The following is a 17,085-nucleotide window of genomic DNA, read 5'->3' on the forward strand; positions in this document are numbered from 1 at the left end:
GACACATCGATGGCTCTGAACAAACTTTATTTGACTCTTTGCAAACTGGAATCCATACATCCTGAGGCTGCATTCATTGTAGCTGGGGATTTTAACAAGGCTAATCTGAAAACAAGACTCCCTAAATTGTATCAGCATATCGATTGCGCAACCAGGGCTGGCAAAACCTTGGATCATTGTTACTCTAACTTCCGCAATGCATATAAGGCCCTGCCCCGCCCTCCTTTCAGAAAAGCTGACCGCGACTCCATTTTGTTGATCCCTGCCTACAGACAGAAACTAAAACAAGAAGCTCCCACGCTGAGGTCTGTCCAACGCTGGTCCGACCAATCTGATTCCACACTCCAAGACTGCTTCCATCACGTGGACTGGGATATGTTTCGTATTGCATCAGACAACAACATTGACGAATACGCTGATTCGGTGTGCGAGTTCATTAGAACGTGCGTTGAAGATGTCGTTCCCATAGCAACGATTAAAACATTCCCAAACCAGAAACCGTGGATTGATGGCAGCATTCGCGTGAAACTGAAAGCGCGAACCACTGCTTTTAATCAGGGCACGGCCTCCGCAAGGCAATCAAACAAGCTAAGCGTCAGTATAGAGACAAAGTAGAATCTCAATTCAACGGCTCAGACACAAGAGGTATGTGGCAGGGTCTTACAGTCAATCACGGATTACAAAAAGAAAACCAGCCCCGTCACGGACCAGGATGTCTTGCTCCCAGGCAGACTAAATAACTTTTTTGCCCGCTTTGAGGACAATACAGTGCCACTGACACGGCCTGCAACCATTACATGCGGCCTCTCCTTCACTGCAGCCGAGGTGAGTAAAACATTTAAACGTGTTAACCCTCGCAAGGCTGCAGGTCCAGACGGCATCCCCAGCCGCGCCCTCAGAGCATGCGCAGACTAGCTGGCTGGTGTGTTTACGGACATATTCAATCAATCCCTATCCCAGTCTGCTGTTCCCACATGCTTCAAGAGGGCCACCATTGTTCCTATTCCCAAGAAAGCTAAGGTAACTGAGCTAAACGACTACCGCCCCGTAGCACTCACTTCCGTCATCATGAAATGCTTTGAGAGACTAGTCAAGGACCATATCACCTCCACCCTACCTGACACCCTAGACCCACTCCAATTTGCTTACCGCCCAAATAGGTCCACAGACGATGCAATCTCAACCACACTGCACACTGCCCTAACCCATCTGGACAAGAGGAATACCTATGTGAGAATGCTGTTCATCGACTACAGCTCGGCATTTAACACCATAGTACCCTCCAAGCTCGTCATCAAGCTCGAGACCCTGGGTCTCGACCCCGCCCTGTGCAACTGGGTACTGGACTTCCTGACGGGCCGCCCCCAGGTGGTGAGGGTAGGCAACAACATCTCCACCCCGCTGATCCTCAACACTGGGGCCCCACAAGGGTGCGTTCTGAGCCCTCTCCTGTACTCCCTGTTCACCCACGACTGCGTGGCCACGCACGCCTCCAACTCAATCATCAAGTTTGCAGACGACACAACAGTGGTAGGCTTGATTACCAACAACGACGAGACGGCCTGCAGGGAGGAGGTGAGGGCCCTCGGAGTGTGGTGTCAGGAAAATAACCTCACACTCAACGTCAACAAAACTAAGGAGATGATTGTGGACTTCAGGACAGCAGAGGCAACACCCCCCTATCCACATCGATGGAACAGTAGTGGAGAGGGTAGTAAGTTTTAAGTTCCTCGGCATACACATCACAGACAAACTTAATTGGTCCACCCACACAGACAGCATCCTGAAGAAGGCGCAGCAGAGCCTCTTCAACCTCAGGAGGCTGAAGAAATTCGGGCTTGTCACCAAAAGCACTCACAAACTTCTACAGATGCACAATCGAGAGCATCCTGGCGGGCTGTATCACCGCCTGGTACGGCAACTGCTCCGCCCACAACCGTAAGGCTCTCCAGAGGGTAGTGAGGTCTGCACAACGCATCACCGGGGGCAAACCACCTGCCCTCCAGGACACCTACACCACCCGATGTTACAGGAAGGCCATAAAGATCATCAAGGACAACACCCACCCGAGCCACTGCCTGTTCACCCCGCTATCATCCAGAAGGCGAGGTCAGTACAGGTGCATCAAAGCTGGGACCGAGAAACTGAAAAACAGCTTCTATCTCAAGGCCATCAGACTGTTAAACAGCCACCACTAACATTGAGTGGCTGCTGCCAACACACTGACTCAACTCCAGCCACTTTAATAATGGGAATTGATGGGAAATGATGTAAAATATATCACTAGCCACTTTAAACAATGCAACCTAATATAATGTTTACATACCCTACATTATTCATCTCATATGTATACGTATATACTGTACACTATATCATCTACTGCATCTTTATGTAATACATGTATCACTAGCCACTTTAACTATGCCACTTTTACATACTCATCTCATATGTATATACTGTACTCGATACCATCTACTGTATCTTGCCTATGCCGCTCTGTACCATCACTCATTCATATATCTTTATGTACATATTCTTTATCCCCCTACAATTGTGTGTATAAGACAGTAGTTTTGGAATTGTTAGTTAGATTACTTGTTGGTTATTACTGCATTGTCGGAACTAGAAGCACAAGCATTTCGCTACACTCGCATTAACATCTGCTAACCATGTGTATGTGACAAATACAATTTGATTTTGATTTTGATTTTTTTTTTTACATTATCATCAGCAGGAGACGAGAAGATTACATTTCTGTGTAGAATATTATCTCCCTACATTATCATCAGCAAGAGAGAAGAAGACTACAACGCTGTGTAGAATATTATCTCCCTACGTTATCATCAGCAGGAGACGAGAAGATTACAACTCCGTGTAGAATATTATCTCCCTACATTATCATCAGCAGGAGACGAGAAGATTACATTTCTGTGTAGAATATTATCTCCCTACATTATCATCAGCAAGAGAGAAGAAGATTACAACTCTGTGTAGAATATTATCTCCCTACATTATCATCAGCAGGAGACGAGAAGTTCACAACTCCGTGTAGAACAGTATCTCCCTCATGGCCAATGGTAATAGGGTGACCCGGAAAACATTGATCAATAATACAGTAATCTGTTAACGTGCTACGTAATGCTGGAGCCTGAAACCCGACCTTGGTGATCAGTGATGTGGTGTGTGCCTCAGGATTATAGGTGATCAGAGAAAGGGTGTGTGTGTGGGGGGGGCAGGACGCTCAGGAAGGATGAGTCCAGGTAAACTGGCTTTTCCCACAGTTTCCCGTAGAGCTGAGACGTCAGACTTATTGAGAGATACTGAGAAAAATAAAACTTTGAACAAAACAGATGATCACTAAAGTTCACTCACTGTCCGTCTTTCACAGACGATGCCGTTGCTCATCAGAGATAAATACCGGACCTTGAGGTGTGCACGGTGAACGGTTAATCTAAGAGCAGTGGAGATCCAAATGCTAATTCATGTATGAATGTATGGTCAGCTCACATTTGGATCAAAACGTTTATCCATGACCCTGAAAGGATGGAAAACCATACATACCTGAGCCGGTCCAGATGAAAGGCAGAGAAACATGTCAGAGAAGCAACGATACTGCTCTTCTACTGCCGCCGTCACAGCTGTGAGCCTCAACATCACTCAGCATACTGACTATACAGCACAGATTATTAGCACAAATGCAAGGTTGAAAAATAGAGCTGCAAAATTCCTGTGAATTTCCCATAATTCCTAGGTTTTCCAGAAACCCCTATGGGAGTATTCCCTGAATAAGGGGGAGAATACGCAAGGAATGGAACCCTGCCAGAAGGAATCCTCAAACAGGGATTTCTGGGAAATCCTAGAATTGTATATTTACTGGGAATTTTTTTAGTTCGTGAAATTTTGCAACCGTATAGGACACGTATTTGTGTCCATTATGGAGATAAAACAGAGAAGCAGAGAGAGAAAGGTCAGGTGTTTTGGTTGGACATTACTAGATATTATAGAGACGTTAGCCACGATGCTATTTTCAACATGTCATATTGGTGTAGCATTGCAGTTCCTGAGAATTCATGTCAAATGACCTTATAAAGTCATGACACCTTCTGTAAACCACAGTATCTGCCACATATCGTCTGTAATCAAGCCACTTAGCTGACCTAATTCATTGCTTGAGTCACGGCTGAGTCATTAGTCATTCAATTGATCTAAACTGTAGAAAATGTCAATGCCCTCTTTAAAATAGCATGATGCAAGCTTCATGGAACATAGTGTAAGTATGTTGATACCAAGATGACCAGGTTAAATGAAACACACTCGTATTGCATCACCTATTCCCAGGATGGATACAGCCATGTCTTGTGACGAGAGTAGAATAGCAAGCAGAAGAGAAAGAAACCGGATTATGGTTATTTGGCTCAATTCTGGCTCTTGGTTGTTCATGTTGCAATCAAGTGGCAAATTGTTTGAAAACTTTTGACACCACCTACAATTGTATAGAGTTTTTGCTAAAATCATTATGAAAAAGCAACCAATTATAGGGGCAGTTTCACCGTGTATAAAATCTCAATTGAATTGAATGTAGTGGTACCACATGACCCACAGCCCTAAGAGATCAGACCTTCTCTTTCAGATTAGAATTCTCACGTTTGCCCATAATGCTTAGTCCCCTCAAGACTCCGCTGTTCGCCTCGCCTATCTGAGCTGAGCTGCCTCAGCTGAGCAGCCATTTTGGGGGGTTTCAGCCAACGGGCTCTAGAGCCCAGCATGGCTTCTCTAGGCCAGTCGCATGGGATGTCCAGAGAAGCAGCTGTATGACATGAGCAGCTGGGAAGCCATGTTGTGTCTGACAGACAAGAATAATGGAATGAAATACAGACATGGCCTTCACAAGAGGAAGGCGGCAGTCTCTGGCATCTAGACGCCATGTTTTCATAAATAGTTTGTGATAAACTATTTATGAAAGGTATCTTATAAAATACATACTTATCATATAATATATGACTTACAAACAGGTATATTTTAGTCAGCGATCCATCCAATATGACAGAGATACTGTTATATCTGAAAAGAACTCACACTGGCTCTACTTTCTCTACGCGGCATATAATACTTGACAGATATCATCTGCTGCACTGCAGATGTTAAAGACAGAGTTAAATCCATCTCCTCCTTTTCCAACTGCAGGACAACGCTGTCCTCCTCGCATCCCTCCCATCACTGAGAAGCAGTGAAAATAACTAGACTTCCTCCTTGTCAAACACACAACCAAACACTGGTCCACAGATCTGTATCCTTCCTCACACAACTGTCTTTGTCAAAACAACTCATCTTAGCCTTACCAGTCCATCTCCTTTACTATACTTCATGCTACCTCTTAGCCTTACCAGTCCATCTCCTTTACTATACTTCATGCTACCTCTTAGCCTTACCAGTCCATCTCCTTTACTATACTTCATGCTACCTCTTAGCCTTACCAGTCCATCTCCTTTACTACACTTCATGCTACCTCTTAGCCTTACCAGTCCATCTCCTTTACTATACCTCATGCTACCTCTTAGCCTTACCAGTCCATCTCCTTTACCACACTTCATGCTACCTCTTAGCCTTACCAGTCCATCTCCTTTACTATACCTCATGCTACCTCTTAGCCTTACCAGTCCATCTCCTTTACCACACTTCATGCTACCTCTTAGCCTTACCAGTCCATCGCCTTTACCACACTTCATGCTACCTCTTAGCCTTACCAGTCCATCTCCTTTACTATACTTCATGCTACCTCTTAGCCTTACCAGTCCATCTGCTTTACTATACTTCATGCTACCTCTTAGCCTTACCAGTCCATCTCCTTTACTATACTTCATGCTACCTCTTAGCCTTACCAGTCCATCTCCTTTACTATACTTCATGCTACCTCTTAGCCTTACCAGTCCATCTCCTTTACTACACTTCATGCTACCTCTTAGCCTTACCAGTCCATCTCCTTTACTATACCTCATGCTACCTCTTAGCCTTACCAGTCCATCTCCTTTACCACACTTCATGCTACCTCTTAGCCTTACCAGTCCATCTCCTTTACTATACCTCATGCTACCTCTTAGCCTTACCAGTCCATCTGCTTTACTATACTTCATGCTACCTCTTAGCCTTACCAGTCCATCTCCTTTACTATACTTCATGCTACCTCTTAGCCTTACCAGTCCATCTCCTTTACTATACTTCATGCTACCTCTTAGCCTTACCAGTCCATCTCCTTTACTACACTTCATGCTACCTCTTAGCCTTACCAGTCCATCTCCTTTACTATACCTCATGCTACCTCTTAGCCTTACCAGTCCATCTCCTTTACCACACTTCATGCTACCTCTTAGCCTTACCAGTCCATCTCCTTTACTATACCTCATGCTACCTCTTAGCCTTACCAGTCCATCTCCTTTACCACACTTCATGCTACCTCTTAGCCTTACCAGTCCATCTCCTTTACTATACCTCATGCTACCTCTTAGCCTTACCAGTCCATCTCCTTTACCACACTTCATGCTACCTCTTAGCCTTACCAGTCCATCGCCTTTACCACACTTCATGCTACCTCTTAGCCTTACCAGTCAATCTGCTTTACTATACTTCATGCTACCTCTTAGCCTTACCAGTCCATCTGCTTTACTATACTTCATGCTACCTCTTAGCCTTACCAGTCCATCTCCTTTACTATACTTCATGCTACCTCTTAGCCTTACCAGTCCATCTCCTTTACTATACTTCATGCTACCTCTTAGCCTTACCAGTCCATCTCCTTTACTACACTTCATGCTACCTCTTAGCCTTACCAGTCCATCTCCTTTACTATACCTCATGCTACCTCTTAGCCTTACCAGTCCATCTCCTTTACTATACTTCATGCTACCTCTTAGCCTTACCAGTCCATCTGCTTTACTATACTTCGTGCTACCTCTTAGCCTTACCAGTCCATCTCCTTTACTATACTTCATGCTACCTCTTAGCCTTACCAGTCCATCTGCTTTACTATACTTCATGCTACCTCTTAGCCTTACCAGTCCATCTCCTTTACTATACTTCATGCTATCTCTTAGCCTTACCAGTCCATCTGCTTTACTATACTTCATGCTGCCTTACCAGTCCATCTCCTTTACTATACTTCATGCTACCTCTTAGCCTTACCAGTCCATCTCCTTTACTATACTTCATGCTACCTCTTAGCCTTCCCAGTACATCTCCTTTACTATACTTCATGCTACCTCTTAGCCTTACCAGTCCATCTCCTTTACCACACTTCATGCTACCTCATCTTCCTCTCTGTGTGTTAGCCAAGTAAAGGTTCTTAGTTTGATATTTTGTTCCATAGACTGGTCAGAGTCTGTTAAATGACAGAAAGGCTACCTTTGAGCCTGTTTGGGACTCAACATTTGTTTTGGGTTGGGTTGTACCGTAGCTAAGAAAGCGCGTTAGAAAATCAAAGCGCTATAATATAAATCTAATCAATAATCAATGATTCCTATCGAGTATTATTAACAGCCTTGCCGATTACTCTGCACCATGGTACCCGATCTGGTGACATCGAGGCTGACCTTGGAGTCACCTCCTCCGCTGCCGCACTCTCCCTTGTCGTACCACCATTTGTTTTTCAATTTGTCCAACAGGCCTTGCTCATTCAGTTTTAACACTGCCAGGTTAACAGCATTTCTTGAAACGATAAAACATAACTTGTAAGAAAATGCACAGGTCCGTGAGAAATCTAATGCATAGTTAATGGTAGTATAGTAGTACTATAGTATAGTAGTAGTATCGTGTAGTTATAGTAGTAGTTATAACGATAATGATGATCGTTGATAATGGTAGTTAGACTACCACCAATAGTGATTATTCTTATTGGAAATATTATTTGGAACTATTATATCTATTATGAAAATGATCTAGGTATGAAAATGACAAATTGTTTGACGAACATGAGCTAGATAGATCAGTAAGGCTTAGATGAAGAGCAGACATAGTGGTAAATATTGGACAGGAGTTATGAGGGGTTAGGTAGTTTAGAAACGGAAGTGTGCGGGACGGGGACACTAGTCATCATCGCTGAGAGGAAAAACAACAGCAGCAAACACCATGCAATTAACATTCATAACAAGTGACAGTGCAGCTTTTTAAAGGCTACGTGGAAACGCCGCTGAGCTGGTAAAAACGTTCAAAATGATAACACAACCGTTGAGAAGGACAGCACACAGGACAGAAGGAAAGGTCGAAAGAGAGAAGAAACAGAGGAAGAGAGACGTTGAAATGATTTGTTAAACTCTAACACCCTGGAATGGATTCCGCTTTGGTTTAGGAAACAACAACAATAAAACACACATACAAATATAAACATCCCATAAATCACCATTTTAAATCAACCTCGGTATCCAAGAACAATAAAAGATATGATACCGTTACCTCTTTGGGTCCTTTCCAAAAACAATAAGGTAGAAGAGAAGAAGAAGAAGAAGAAGGGCCAAACACAAGACATCAGGGTAGGTGGAATTCTATAACAACAAGGAGAATATCGTTATATTATCCCACCCACCTTAATGCTGAGCCTTTGGGCGTGGCCACACCGTATCCTTTAGAGTCGAGGTTTCCGCCCACTTTCATGGTGTCACAGGGTTTCCTCTGCTCTATGTACTCATTCATGGTGGACTCCAGGAGGAAAGCAAACTTGCCCTTGGACTTTCGTACCCGGGCCACCCCGTCTGGCGTGGTCTTGACAAACACTGACGGTTCGGCCGATTTCATGTATGACCACATTTTCTCATAGACTGCTATTTTGGATCGCTGTTGAGACGGAGAGAGGGGGGGGGGGGGAAGAGGAGAAGAGAAATACTAGTTTAGACATCAACGTCCATTGTACAGATGTTGTTCTGTTTCGGTACCTCAAAGATCTGATGCAGGACACCTCAAGCCATCTTGAAGTGTTTATAGATATCTTGGAAGATTTAGCGGTATGTCTGCTGGTAAGTTCATGATATCTTTTAGGCCTGTGCATACTCATGAGGAACAAAAGATGCACAGTTATTATTAGACAGTAACATTACACATACTTGGTGGCATACGGCCTACAGAAGTCTAGCAAGTCAAGCGTTGATAACATAGTAATGATCCAAATACGAATTTATACACCATTAAGTGAACACAGAGAGAGAGAGACAGAGAGAGAGAGAGAGAGAGAGAGAGAGAGAGAGAGACAGAGAGAGAGAGAGAGAGAGAGAGAGAGAGAGAGAGAGAGAGAGAGAGAGAGAGAGAGAGAGAGAGAGAGAGAGAGAGGGAGAGAGAGAGAGAGAGAGAGAGAGAGAGAGACAGAGAGAGAGAGAGAGAGAGAGAGAGAGACAGAGACAGAGAGAGAGAGAGAGAGAGAGAGAGACAGAGAGAGAGAGAGAGAGAGAGACAGAGAGAGAGACAGAGAGAGAGAGAGAGAGAGAGAGAGAGAGAGAGAGAGAGAGAGAGAGAGAGAGAGAGAGAGAGAGAGAGAGCGAGAGAGACAGAGAGAGAGAGAGAGAGAGAGAGAGAGAGAGAGAGAGAGAGAGAGAGAGAGAGAGAGAGAGAGAGAGAGAGAGAGAGAGAGAGAGAGAGAGAGAGAGAGAGAGAGAGAGAGACAGAGAGAGAGAGAGAGAGAGAGAGAGAGAGAGAGAGAGAGAGAGAGAGAGAGAGACAGAGAGAGAGAGAGAGAGAGAGAGAGAGAGACAGAGAGAGAGAGACAGAGAGAGAGAGACAGAGAGAGAGACAGAGAGAGAGAGAGAGAGAGAGAGAGACAGACAGAGAGACAGAGAGAGACAGAGAGAGACAGAGAGAGAGAGAGAGAGAGAGAGAGAGAGAGAGAGAGAGAGAGAGAGAGAGAGAGAGCACATCAGAAGAGGACACAGATGAGAGTTCCCCGGTTTCCCAGTATGGTGCCTGGGGTTAGGCTTAGTATGCCTGCTATACAATCTGTAGGAGTGAAGAGAGGACTTCTAGCCATCTATAATAAGCAACAATTTAATTATTCAATGGCACTGGGTTCATTTTGGCAACACAGTTTCAAACTCCAGACTTCTGAATCCTAGTCTGGGCCAATGAAGAGAGAGAACTGTTCCCAAGTGGTAGTGTACACTGTAGAGTGGATTCTCTCACAACTACAATACAAGTTCCATTTAGAATGCTATCTGAATGCTATCTGGGATCCATGGGATGTCCCTGCCCCCTAATCCCGAAGCCTAAACATAACCCCTGTCTTTACCTTAACCATAAACACAACAATAACCTTTACCTAACTTTTAACTTAACCCATACAAATTTAAAATTAAACTTCAATAGGGTAGGGATGTCCCAAGGATTCCAGGTAGCAACAAACAATTTAGGAGCTAGAGGAGTACAGGAAGTGGGCCAGTTGGCAACAGTCAATTGGACCAATGGGCCTATTGTCAATAGCCTATAGGGTAAGAGTATGAACAAGCTGTTGATATGGCAACACCAATCAGAGGCATTGTTACAGTGGTGTCAAAGATCCAATTGTCTGGGCTTCCCCCGAATGGTCACTTTAGGTTCAAATACTGAAACAGTCAAGGACTTAATTTTGCCAGCTAAAAGATTTGAAGAGCTTAAGGTGTATTCGATTATTAACTGAAGGCAGCACTTAGGTATAACCGCCATATTTCTTAATAAGTCTTGAAGTTAAATGAATCATGAATCATGTCAAGGGGGTGACACTCCCAGTGTTCTCAAGCAGAGTAAACAGCACACCAACTCTGCTTTGAAGTAACAAATAGATGCTGTGGGAAATACAATAACAGCAGCACACACACACACACACACACACACACACACACACACACACACACACACACACACACACACATTGAGCCCTGTGGCTTTGTGAGCAGAGTGAGACTTGTCCATTCTAAACAACAGATAGACCCATCAATGTCCCTAATTAATATACTGCCCCTGTCTGACTGTGATGTCTATTGTCTCCGACACATCACCGTTAATAAACAAAAGCATTCACTTTCACTTTTTAACTTTGACAGTTTTTCTCATTCGCTTTGGTGCATTTCTTAGATCAAAAGTGCAATTCTTGATACTACTTGTAACAAATTCCAAATCATCTAGTCACTTGTGCACATCATTAAAGCCATTTCTTATTCCTTTGAACAAATTGCAATTGATAATGTACAAGTGTCAGCTTTTTTCCACATTGTCAATTGCTCATGTCATGTTGATCAAAATATAGTAGCTGGTTCTCTGTTGAATAGTCTTACCCCTCAAAACATCTAGGCATTAGTTCCTTGCATAAGCCATTACATGCAAAACTATTTGTCATAAACTGTCAAGCATAGTTTTACACATTTCTATTAGACCTTTTGTACAAAAACGTGAATTGATGAATCGTGCAGGTGAAATTGACCCTCACTCACGAAGGAATTTAAAGTGTTAGTTCAACCAACAATCAACCAGTCTAAATTGCTGAAAGGTGCATCTCATGAAGAATCAATTGGCAAGCATATATAGACAGACCACAACACAGAGTTGCAATTTTCCAATAATGGATGGACCAGGAAATGAACGGGGTCAACAGCCAAGAGGAGGAAGAAGAGGAGCAAGGATGCGTGGTGGAAGAGGAAGAGGCAGAAGAGGACATAGGCGCATATCTGATGACATAAGGGCCACTATTGTAGACCATGTTGTCAATCATGGCCTTACAATGGCTGAGGCGGGTCGAAGGGTGCAGCCGAATATTGGGAGATCAACAGTGTCCTCAATAGTTCAAACGTTTCGAAGAGAGAACAGGTATGTCCACCAATGTACAGTGCACTGTTACTGTATATAAGCAGTATACTGTATACTTCCTACAATGCTTCATATTACAGTAGTCCACTTGTATTTGACAGCATACAGAAATATACTCTATACAGATACATACTGCACCTTACATGCACCCACCTGTATGTTTTACAGTAAAATGTGTGTTCGCATAGTTTTTGTTTATGTGAAAGTGTGCGATGCATCACTGCATTTTTCCCCACATTGGACTGCAAGATTACCTCAAACCGGTGGCAGAGGAAGCCTTTTCACACCTCAACAGGAGGAGGCTGTTTGCACCATGGTCCGAGTAAACAATGCCATGAGACTCAGGGAAATACAAAGGACCATTATAGAAGACAACGATGTCTTTGAAAACATCCATACGGTTAGCATCTCAACCATCGACAGGGTGCTGCATAGAAACCAGATGAGTATGAAACAGCTGTACCGTGTACCATTCCAAAGGAATGAGGACAGAGTTAAGGAGCTACGGTACCAGTATGTACAGGTAAAACATATATCTATTTAACTACTTTACAGCAACATTTTATAGTGATACATAGTACAGTAAGCATAAACTGCACACATTTCCATTGCTGTGGAAGGAACATGCAATATATGTACATTTTATGTCACTCTTCCTTACCAAAACAAATTCAACTGTGTGTTCTGGGATATAGCGTATAATGGAGTTGGAATCATGTGAACCCTCTCACAACTTTGTATACGTGGATGAGGCTGGCTTCAACCTGACCAAATGCAGAAGGCGGGGTCGGAATATCATCGGTCACAAAGCTACTGTGGATTTGCCAGGCCAACGGGGAGGAAATATCACCATGTGTGCTGCTATTTCGGAGCATGGTGTCCTAACCCATATCCCCCTTATAGGGCCATACAACACCCAGCATCTACTCAACTTTTTAGAGACTCTCTACAGGGCTCTCATCCCTGATGATGAGAGGGGTCTGTTTAGAGAGGATTTGCCAAAGTATGTGGTCATTTGTGATAATGTGAGTTTCCATCGATCAAACATCATAAGGCAATGGTTTGTGACCCACCCGAGGATGCTCGTAGAATTCCTCCCACCTTACTCACCATTCCTTAACCCAATTGAGGAGTTCTTGTCAGCATGGAGGTGGAAGGTGTACGATCGTCAGCCACACACACAGATGACCCTGCTGGCTGCAATGGATGCAGCATGTGAGGACATCACAGTAGACGCCTGCAGAGGATGGATAAGGCATTCCAAAAGATTCTTTCCACGTTGCATTGGAAGGGAAAATATCCGGTGTGATGTGGATGAGAATATGTGGGCCGACAGACATGAACGTCTGGATGTGTAGAGACAGCACAGCAGTGCTGCGGACAAAGTTGTGCCTTAGGGGTGGTTTCCTGTGTTTCTTTCTAATTTAGTTTTTTTCTCGTTGTGCCCCTTGGGTTGTCCAGTCTCTTTCAATCAATAACCCACAAATAGTACTGTTGAAATTGATATATGCCATAGAAGTGCAGCCTTGTGCATTTTCAATACAGTAACTGTCATCCAAACTGTAGCCTAAGTTTACATCAGGTAATACTGTCAAAGTACACAGTTACATTGACAACATGCCTAAACATTTTGACGACCTTGTTCGTAAACAATGACTCAATGACTTATCATTCTGATGACACTGACATGATCATTGGCATGAATATTTACTTTTGAGAGACGTACTAAGGATTTTTAGTGACTGACTAGCTTTAGAAACATATCTATTGTATATTGCAGTTTGTACAAATTGTTCTGAGAAATGCACTTATTATTTTGCACATGTTAGGGATGATGTGAAAAATGTACCAAAGCGACTGAGAAAAACTGTAACGGAGGGCCCTACAGTAGCTGGCTCAGTGTGTTCCAATACAACCTGTTATGAGTCATCCATCATGTCACATCAGACCAGAGGGGTGCGGATCAGACCAGAGGGGTGAGGATCAGACCAGATGGGTGAGGATCAGCCCAGAGGGGTGAGGATAAGAGGGGTGAGGATCAGCCCAGAGGGGTGAGGATCAGACCAGATGGGTGAGGATCAGCCCAGAGGGGTGAGGATAAGAGGGGTGAGGATCAGACCAGATGGGTGAGGATCAGCCCAGAGGGGTGAGGATAAGAGGGGTGAGGATCAGCCCAGAGGGGTGAGGATCAGACCAGATGGGTGAGGATCAGCCCAGAGGGGTGAGGATAAGAGGGGTGAGGATCAGACCAGATGGGTGAGGATCAGCCCAGAGGGGTGAGGATAAGAGGGGTGAGGATCAGCCCAGAGGGGTGAGGATCAGACCAGAGGGGTGAGGATCAGACCAGAGGGGTGAGGATCAGACCAGAGGGGTGAAGATAAGAGGGGTGAGGATCAGCCCAGAGGGGTGAGGATCAGACCAGAGGGATGAGGATCAGACCAGAGGGGTGAAGATAAGAGGGGTGAGGATCAGACCAGAGGGGTGAGGATCAGACCAGAGGGGTGAAGATAAGAGGGGTGAGGATCAGCCCAGAGGGGTGAGGATCAGACCAGAGGGATGAGGATCAGACCAGAGGGGTGAAGATAAGAGGGGTGAAGATAAGAGGGGTGAAGATAAGAGGGGTGAGGATCAGCCCAGAGGGGTGAGGATCAGACCAGAGGGGTGAGGATCAGACCAGAGGGGTGAGGATCAGACCAGAGGGATGAGGATCAGACCAGAGGGGTGAAGATAAGAGGGGTGAGGATCAGCCCAGAGGGGTGAGGATCAGACCAGAGGGGTGAAGATAAGAGGGGTGAGGATCAGACCAGAGGGGTGAGGATCAGACCAGAGGGGTGAGGATCAGACCAGAGGGGTGAAGATAAGAGGGGTGAGGATCAGACCAGAGGGGTGAGGATCAGACCAGAGGGGTGAGGATCAGAACAACAACATAATGCAACATTAGAAGTAAACATTATGAATGAATGTTTCTCTCTGTCTCCGCATTGATGAAAAAGGCTTGAAGTTTGGGGATGTGAGTTGATGAGCATTCTATTTGAACACCTATAAGGTTTAGAGAGAGCCCGGTTCCTGAAGAGATACCGTCCTGTAGGTTTTAACTCCAACCCTGTTCCTGGAAAGATACCGTCCTGTAGGTTTTAACTCCAACCCTGTTCCTGGAAAGATTACCGTCCTGTAGGTTTTAACTCCAACCCTGTTCCTGGAGAGATACCGTCCTGTAGGTTTTAACTCCAACCCTGTTCCTGGAAAGATACCGTCCTGTAGGTTTTAACTCCAACCCTGTTCCTGGAGAGATACCGTCCTGTAGGTTTTAACTCCAACCCTGTTCCTGGAAAGATACCGTCCTGTAGGTTTTAACTCCAACCCTGTTCCTGGAGAGATACCGTCCTGTAGGTTTTAACTCCAACCCTGTTCCTGAAGAGATACCGTCCTGTAGGTTTTAACTCCAACCCTGTTCCTGGAGAGATACCGTCCTGTAGGTTTTAACTCCAACCCTGTTCCTGGAAAGATACCGTCCTGTAGGTTTTAACTCCAACCCTGTTCCTGGAGAGATACCGTCCTGTAGGTTTTAACTCCAACCCTGTTCCTGGAAAGATTACCGTCCTGTAGGTTTTAACTCCAACCCTGTTCCTGGAGAGATACCGTCCTGTAGGTTTTAACTCCAACCCTGTTCCTGGAGAGATACCGTTCTGTAGGTTTTAACTCCAACCGTGTTCCTGGAGAGATACCCTCATGTAGGTTTTCGCTCCAATCAGTTGGTTGATACATTGAATCAGGTTAGTTACAATTAGGGTTGTATTGAAAACCTACAGGAGGGTAGCTCTCTAGGAACAGGGTTGGAGTTAAAACCTACAGGAGGGTAGTTCTCCAGGAACAGGGTTGGAGTTAGTGATATTTATGACGATGGAGAATGGAACGATAGTATGGTTTAGAGTTAGTGATATGTACGACGATGGAGAATGGAACGATAGTATGGTTTAGAGTTAGTGATATGTACGACGATGGAGAATGGAACGATAGTATGGTTTAGAGTTAGTGATATGTACGACGATGGAGAATGGAACGATAGTATGGTTTAGAGTTAGTGATATGTACGACGATGGAGAATGGAACGATAGTATGGTTTAGAGTTAGTGATATGTACGACGATGGAGAATGGAACGATAGTATGGTTTAGAGTTAGTGATATGTACGACGATGGAGAATGGAACGATAGTATGGTTTAGAGTTAGTGATATGTACGACGATGGAGAATGGAGGGAAACGTAATAAATACAATGTGGTGGCACAGGATCCGTGTTGTTTTGTGTTGACAATATAATTTATTGTGCTCTGATAATTTTGCATGGGTTAAACATCGTTGGAAGGATGTTTGTGGTTGGTTTTGAGAACAATTTCCCCAAAGGCTGATTGGGCCTTAACTGCCTGACAGCGAGCAGAGAGAGAGAAGGATCATGGTGTGTGGCTCTTTCTGTCTGTGTGTGTGTGTGTTTGTGAGTGTGTGTTTGTGAGTGTGAGTGTGTGTTTGTGAGTGTGTGTGTGTGTTTGGGAGTGTGTGTGTGTGTTTGTGAGTGTGTGTTTGTGAGTGTGTGTGTGTGTTTGGGAGTGTGTGTGTGTGTGTGTGTTTGTGAGTTTGTGAGTGTGTGTGTGTGTTTGGGAGTGTGTGTGTGTGTGTGTGTTTGTGAGTGTGAGTTTGTGAGTGTGTGTGTGTGTTTGGGAGTGTGTGTGTGTGTGTGTTTGTGAGTGTGAGTGTGTGTGTGTTTGTGAGTGTGTGTGTCCCAGCTGACCGCCTCTTCATATAAAATAAGAGAAAGAACAGACATGGATTAACCCTGACAGAGTTTGTGCTATCTAGCTTGTTTATCAAAGCCAATCAGCACGCTAGGAGGAAGAACCACCAAACACCCTGATAAGATGATTTAAAAATATATATATATTTGAACCTTTATTTAACTAGGCAAGTCAGTTAATTAGATTTTTACCTTGTCAGCTCGGGGATTTGATCCAGCAACCTTTCAGTTACTGGCTCAAACCACTGCCACCCATGATTCCACTGATAAGATGATTCCACTGATAAGATGATTCCACTGATAAGATGATTCCAATGATAATTTGATTCCACTGATAAGATGATTCCACTGATAAGATTATTCCAATGATAAGATGATTCCACTGATAAGATGATTCCAATGATAAGATGATTCCACTGATAAGATGATTCCACTGATAAGATGATTCCAATGATAAGATGATTCCAATGATAAGATGATTCCACTGATA

The 17,085-nt window shown here is 44.2% G+C and overlaps 1 protein-coding gene across 4 annotated transcripts in view; it reads right to left on the bottom strand.

Moving 5' to 3' along the window:
* Positions 1 to 17,085, bottom strand: part of LOC115136302 (glutamate receptor 3) — a 339,674-nt gene that overhangs the window by 12,507 nt on the left and 310,082 nt on the right. For 2 of the 4 annotated variants that reach the window (XM_065019922.1, XM_065019925.1), the window contains exons 13-14: positions 8,573 to 8,820; positions 7,584 to 7,698 (exon numbers count right to left, since the gene is read on the bottom strand). In XM_065019922.1, coding sequence (XP_064875994.1) covers positions 7,584 to 7,698; positions 8,573 to 8,820 — 363 coding nt within the window. The remainder of the gene's footprint in view (positions 1 to 7,583; positions 7,699 to 8,572; positions 8,821 to 17,085) is intronic. The other 2 variants (XM_065019924.1, XM_065019923.1) reach the window with 1 other exon arrangement.

The sequence above is a fragment of the Oncorhynchus nerka genome, linkage group LG6, assembly GCF_034236695.1.
Source record: "Oncorhynchus nerka isolate Pitt River linkage group LG6, Oner_Uvic_2.0, whole genome shotgun sequence".
NCBI classification, from domain to species: Eukaryota; Metazoa; Chordata; class Actinopteri; order Salmoniformes; family Salmonidae; genus Oncorhynchus; species Oncorhynchus nerka.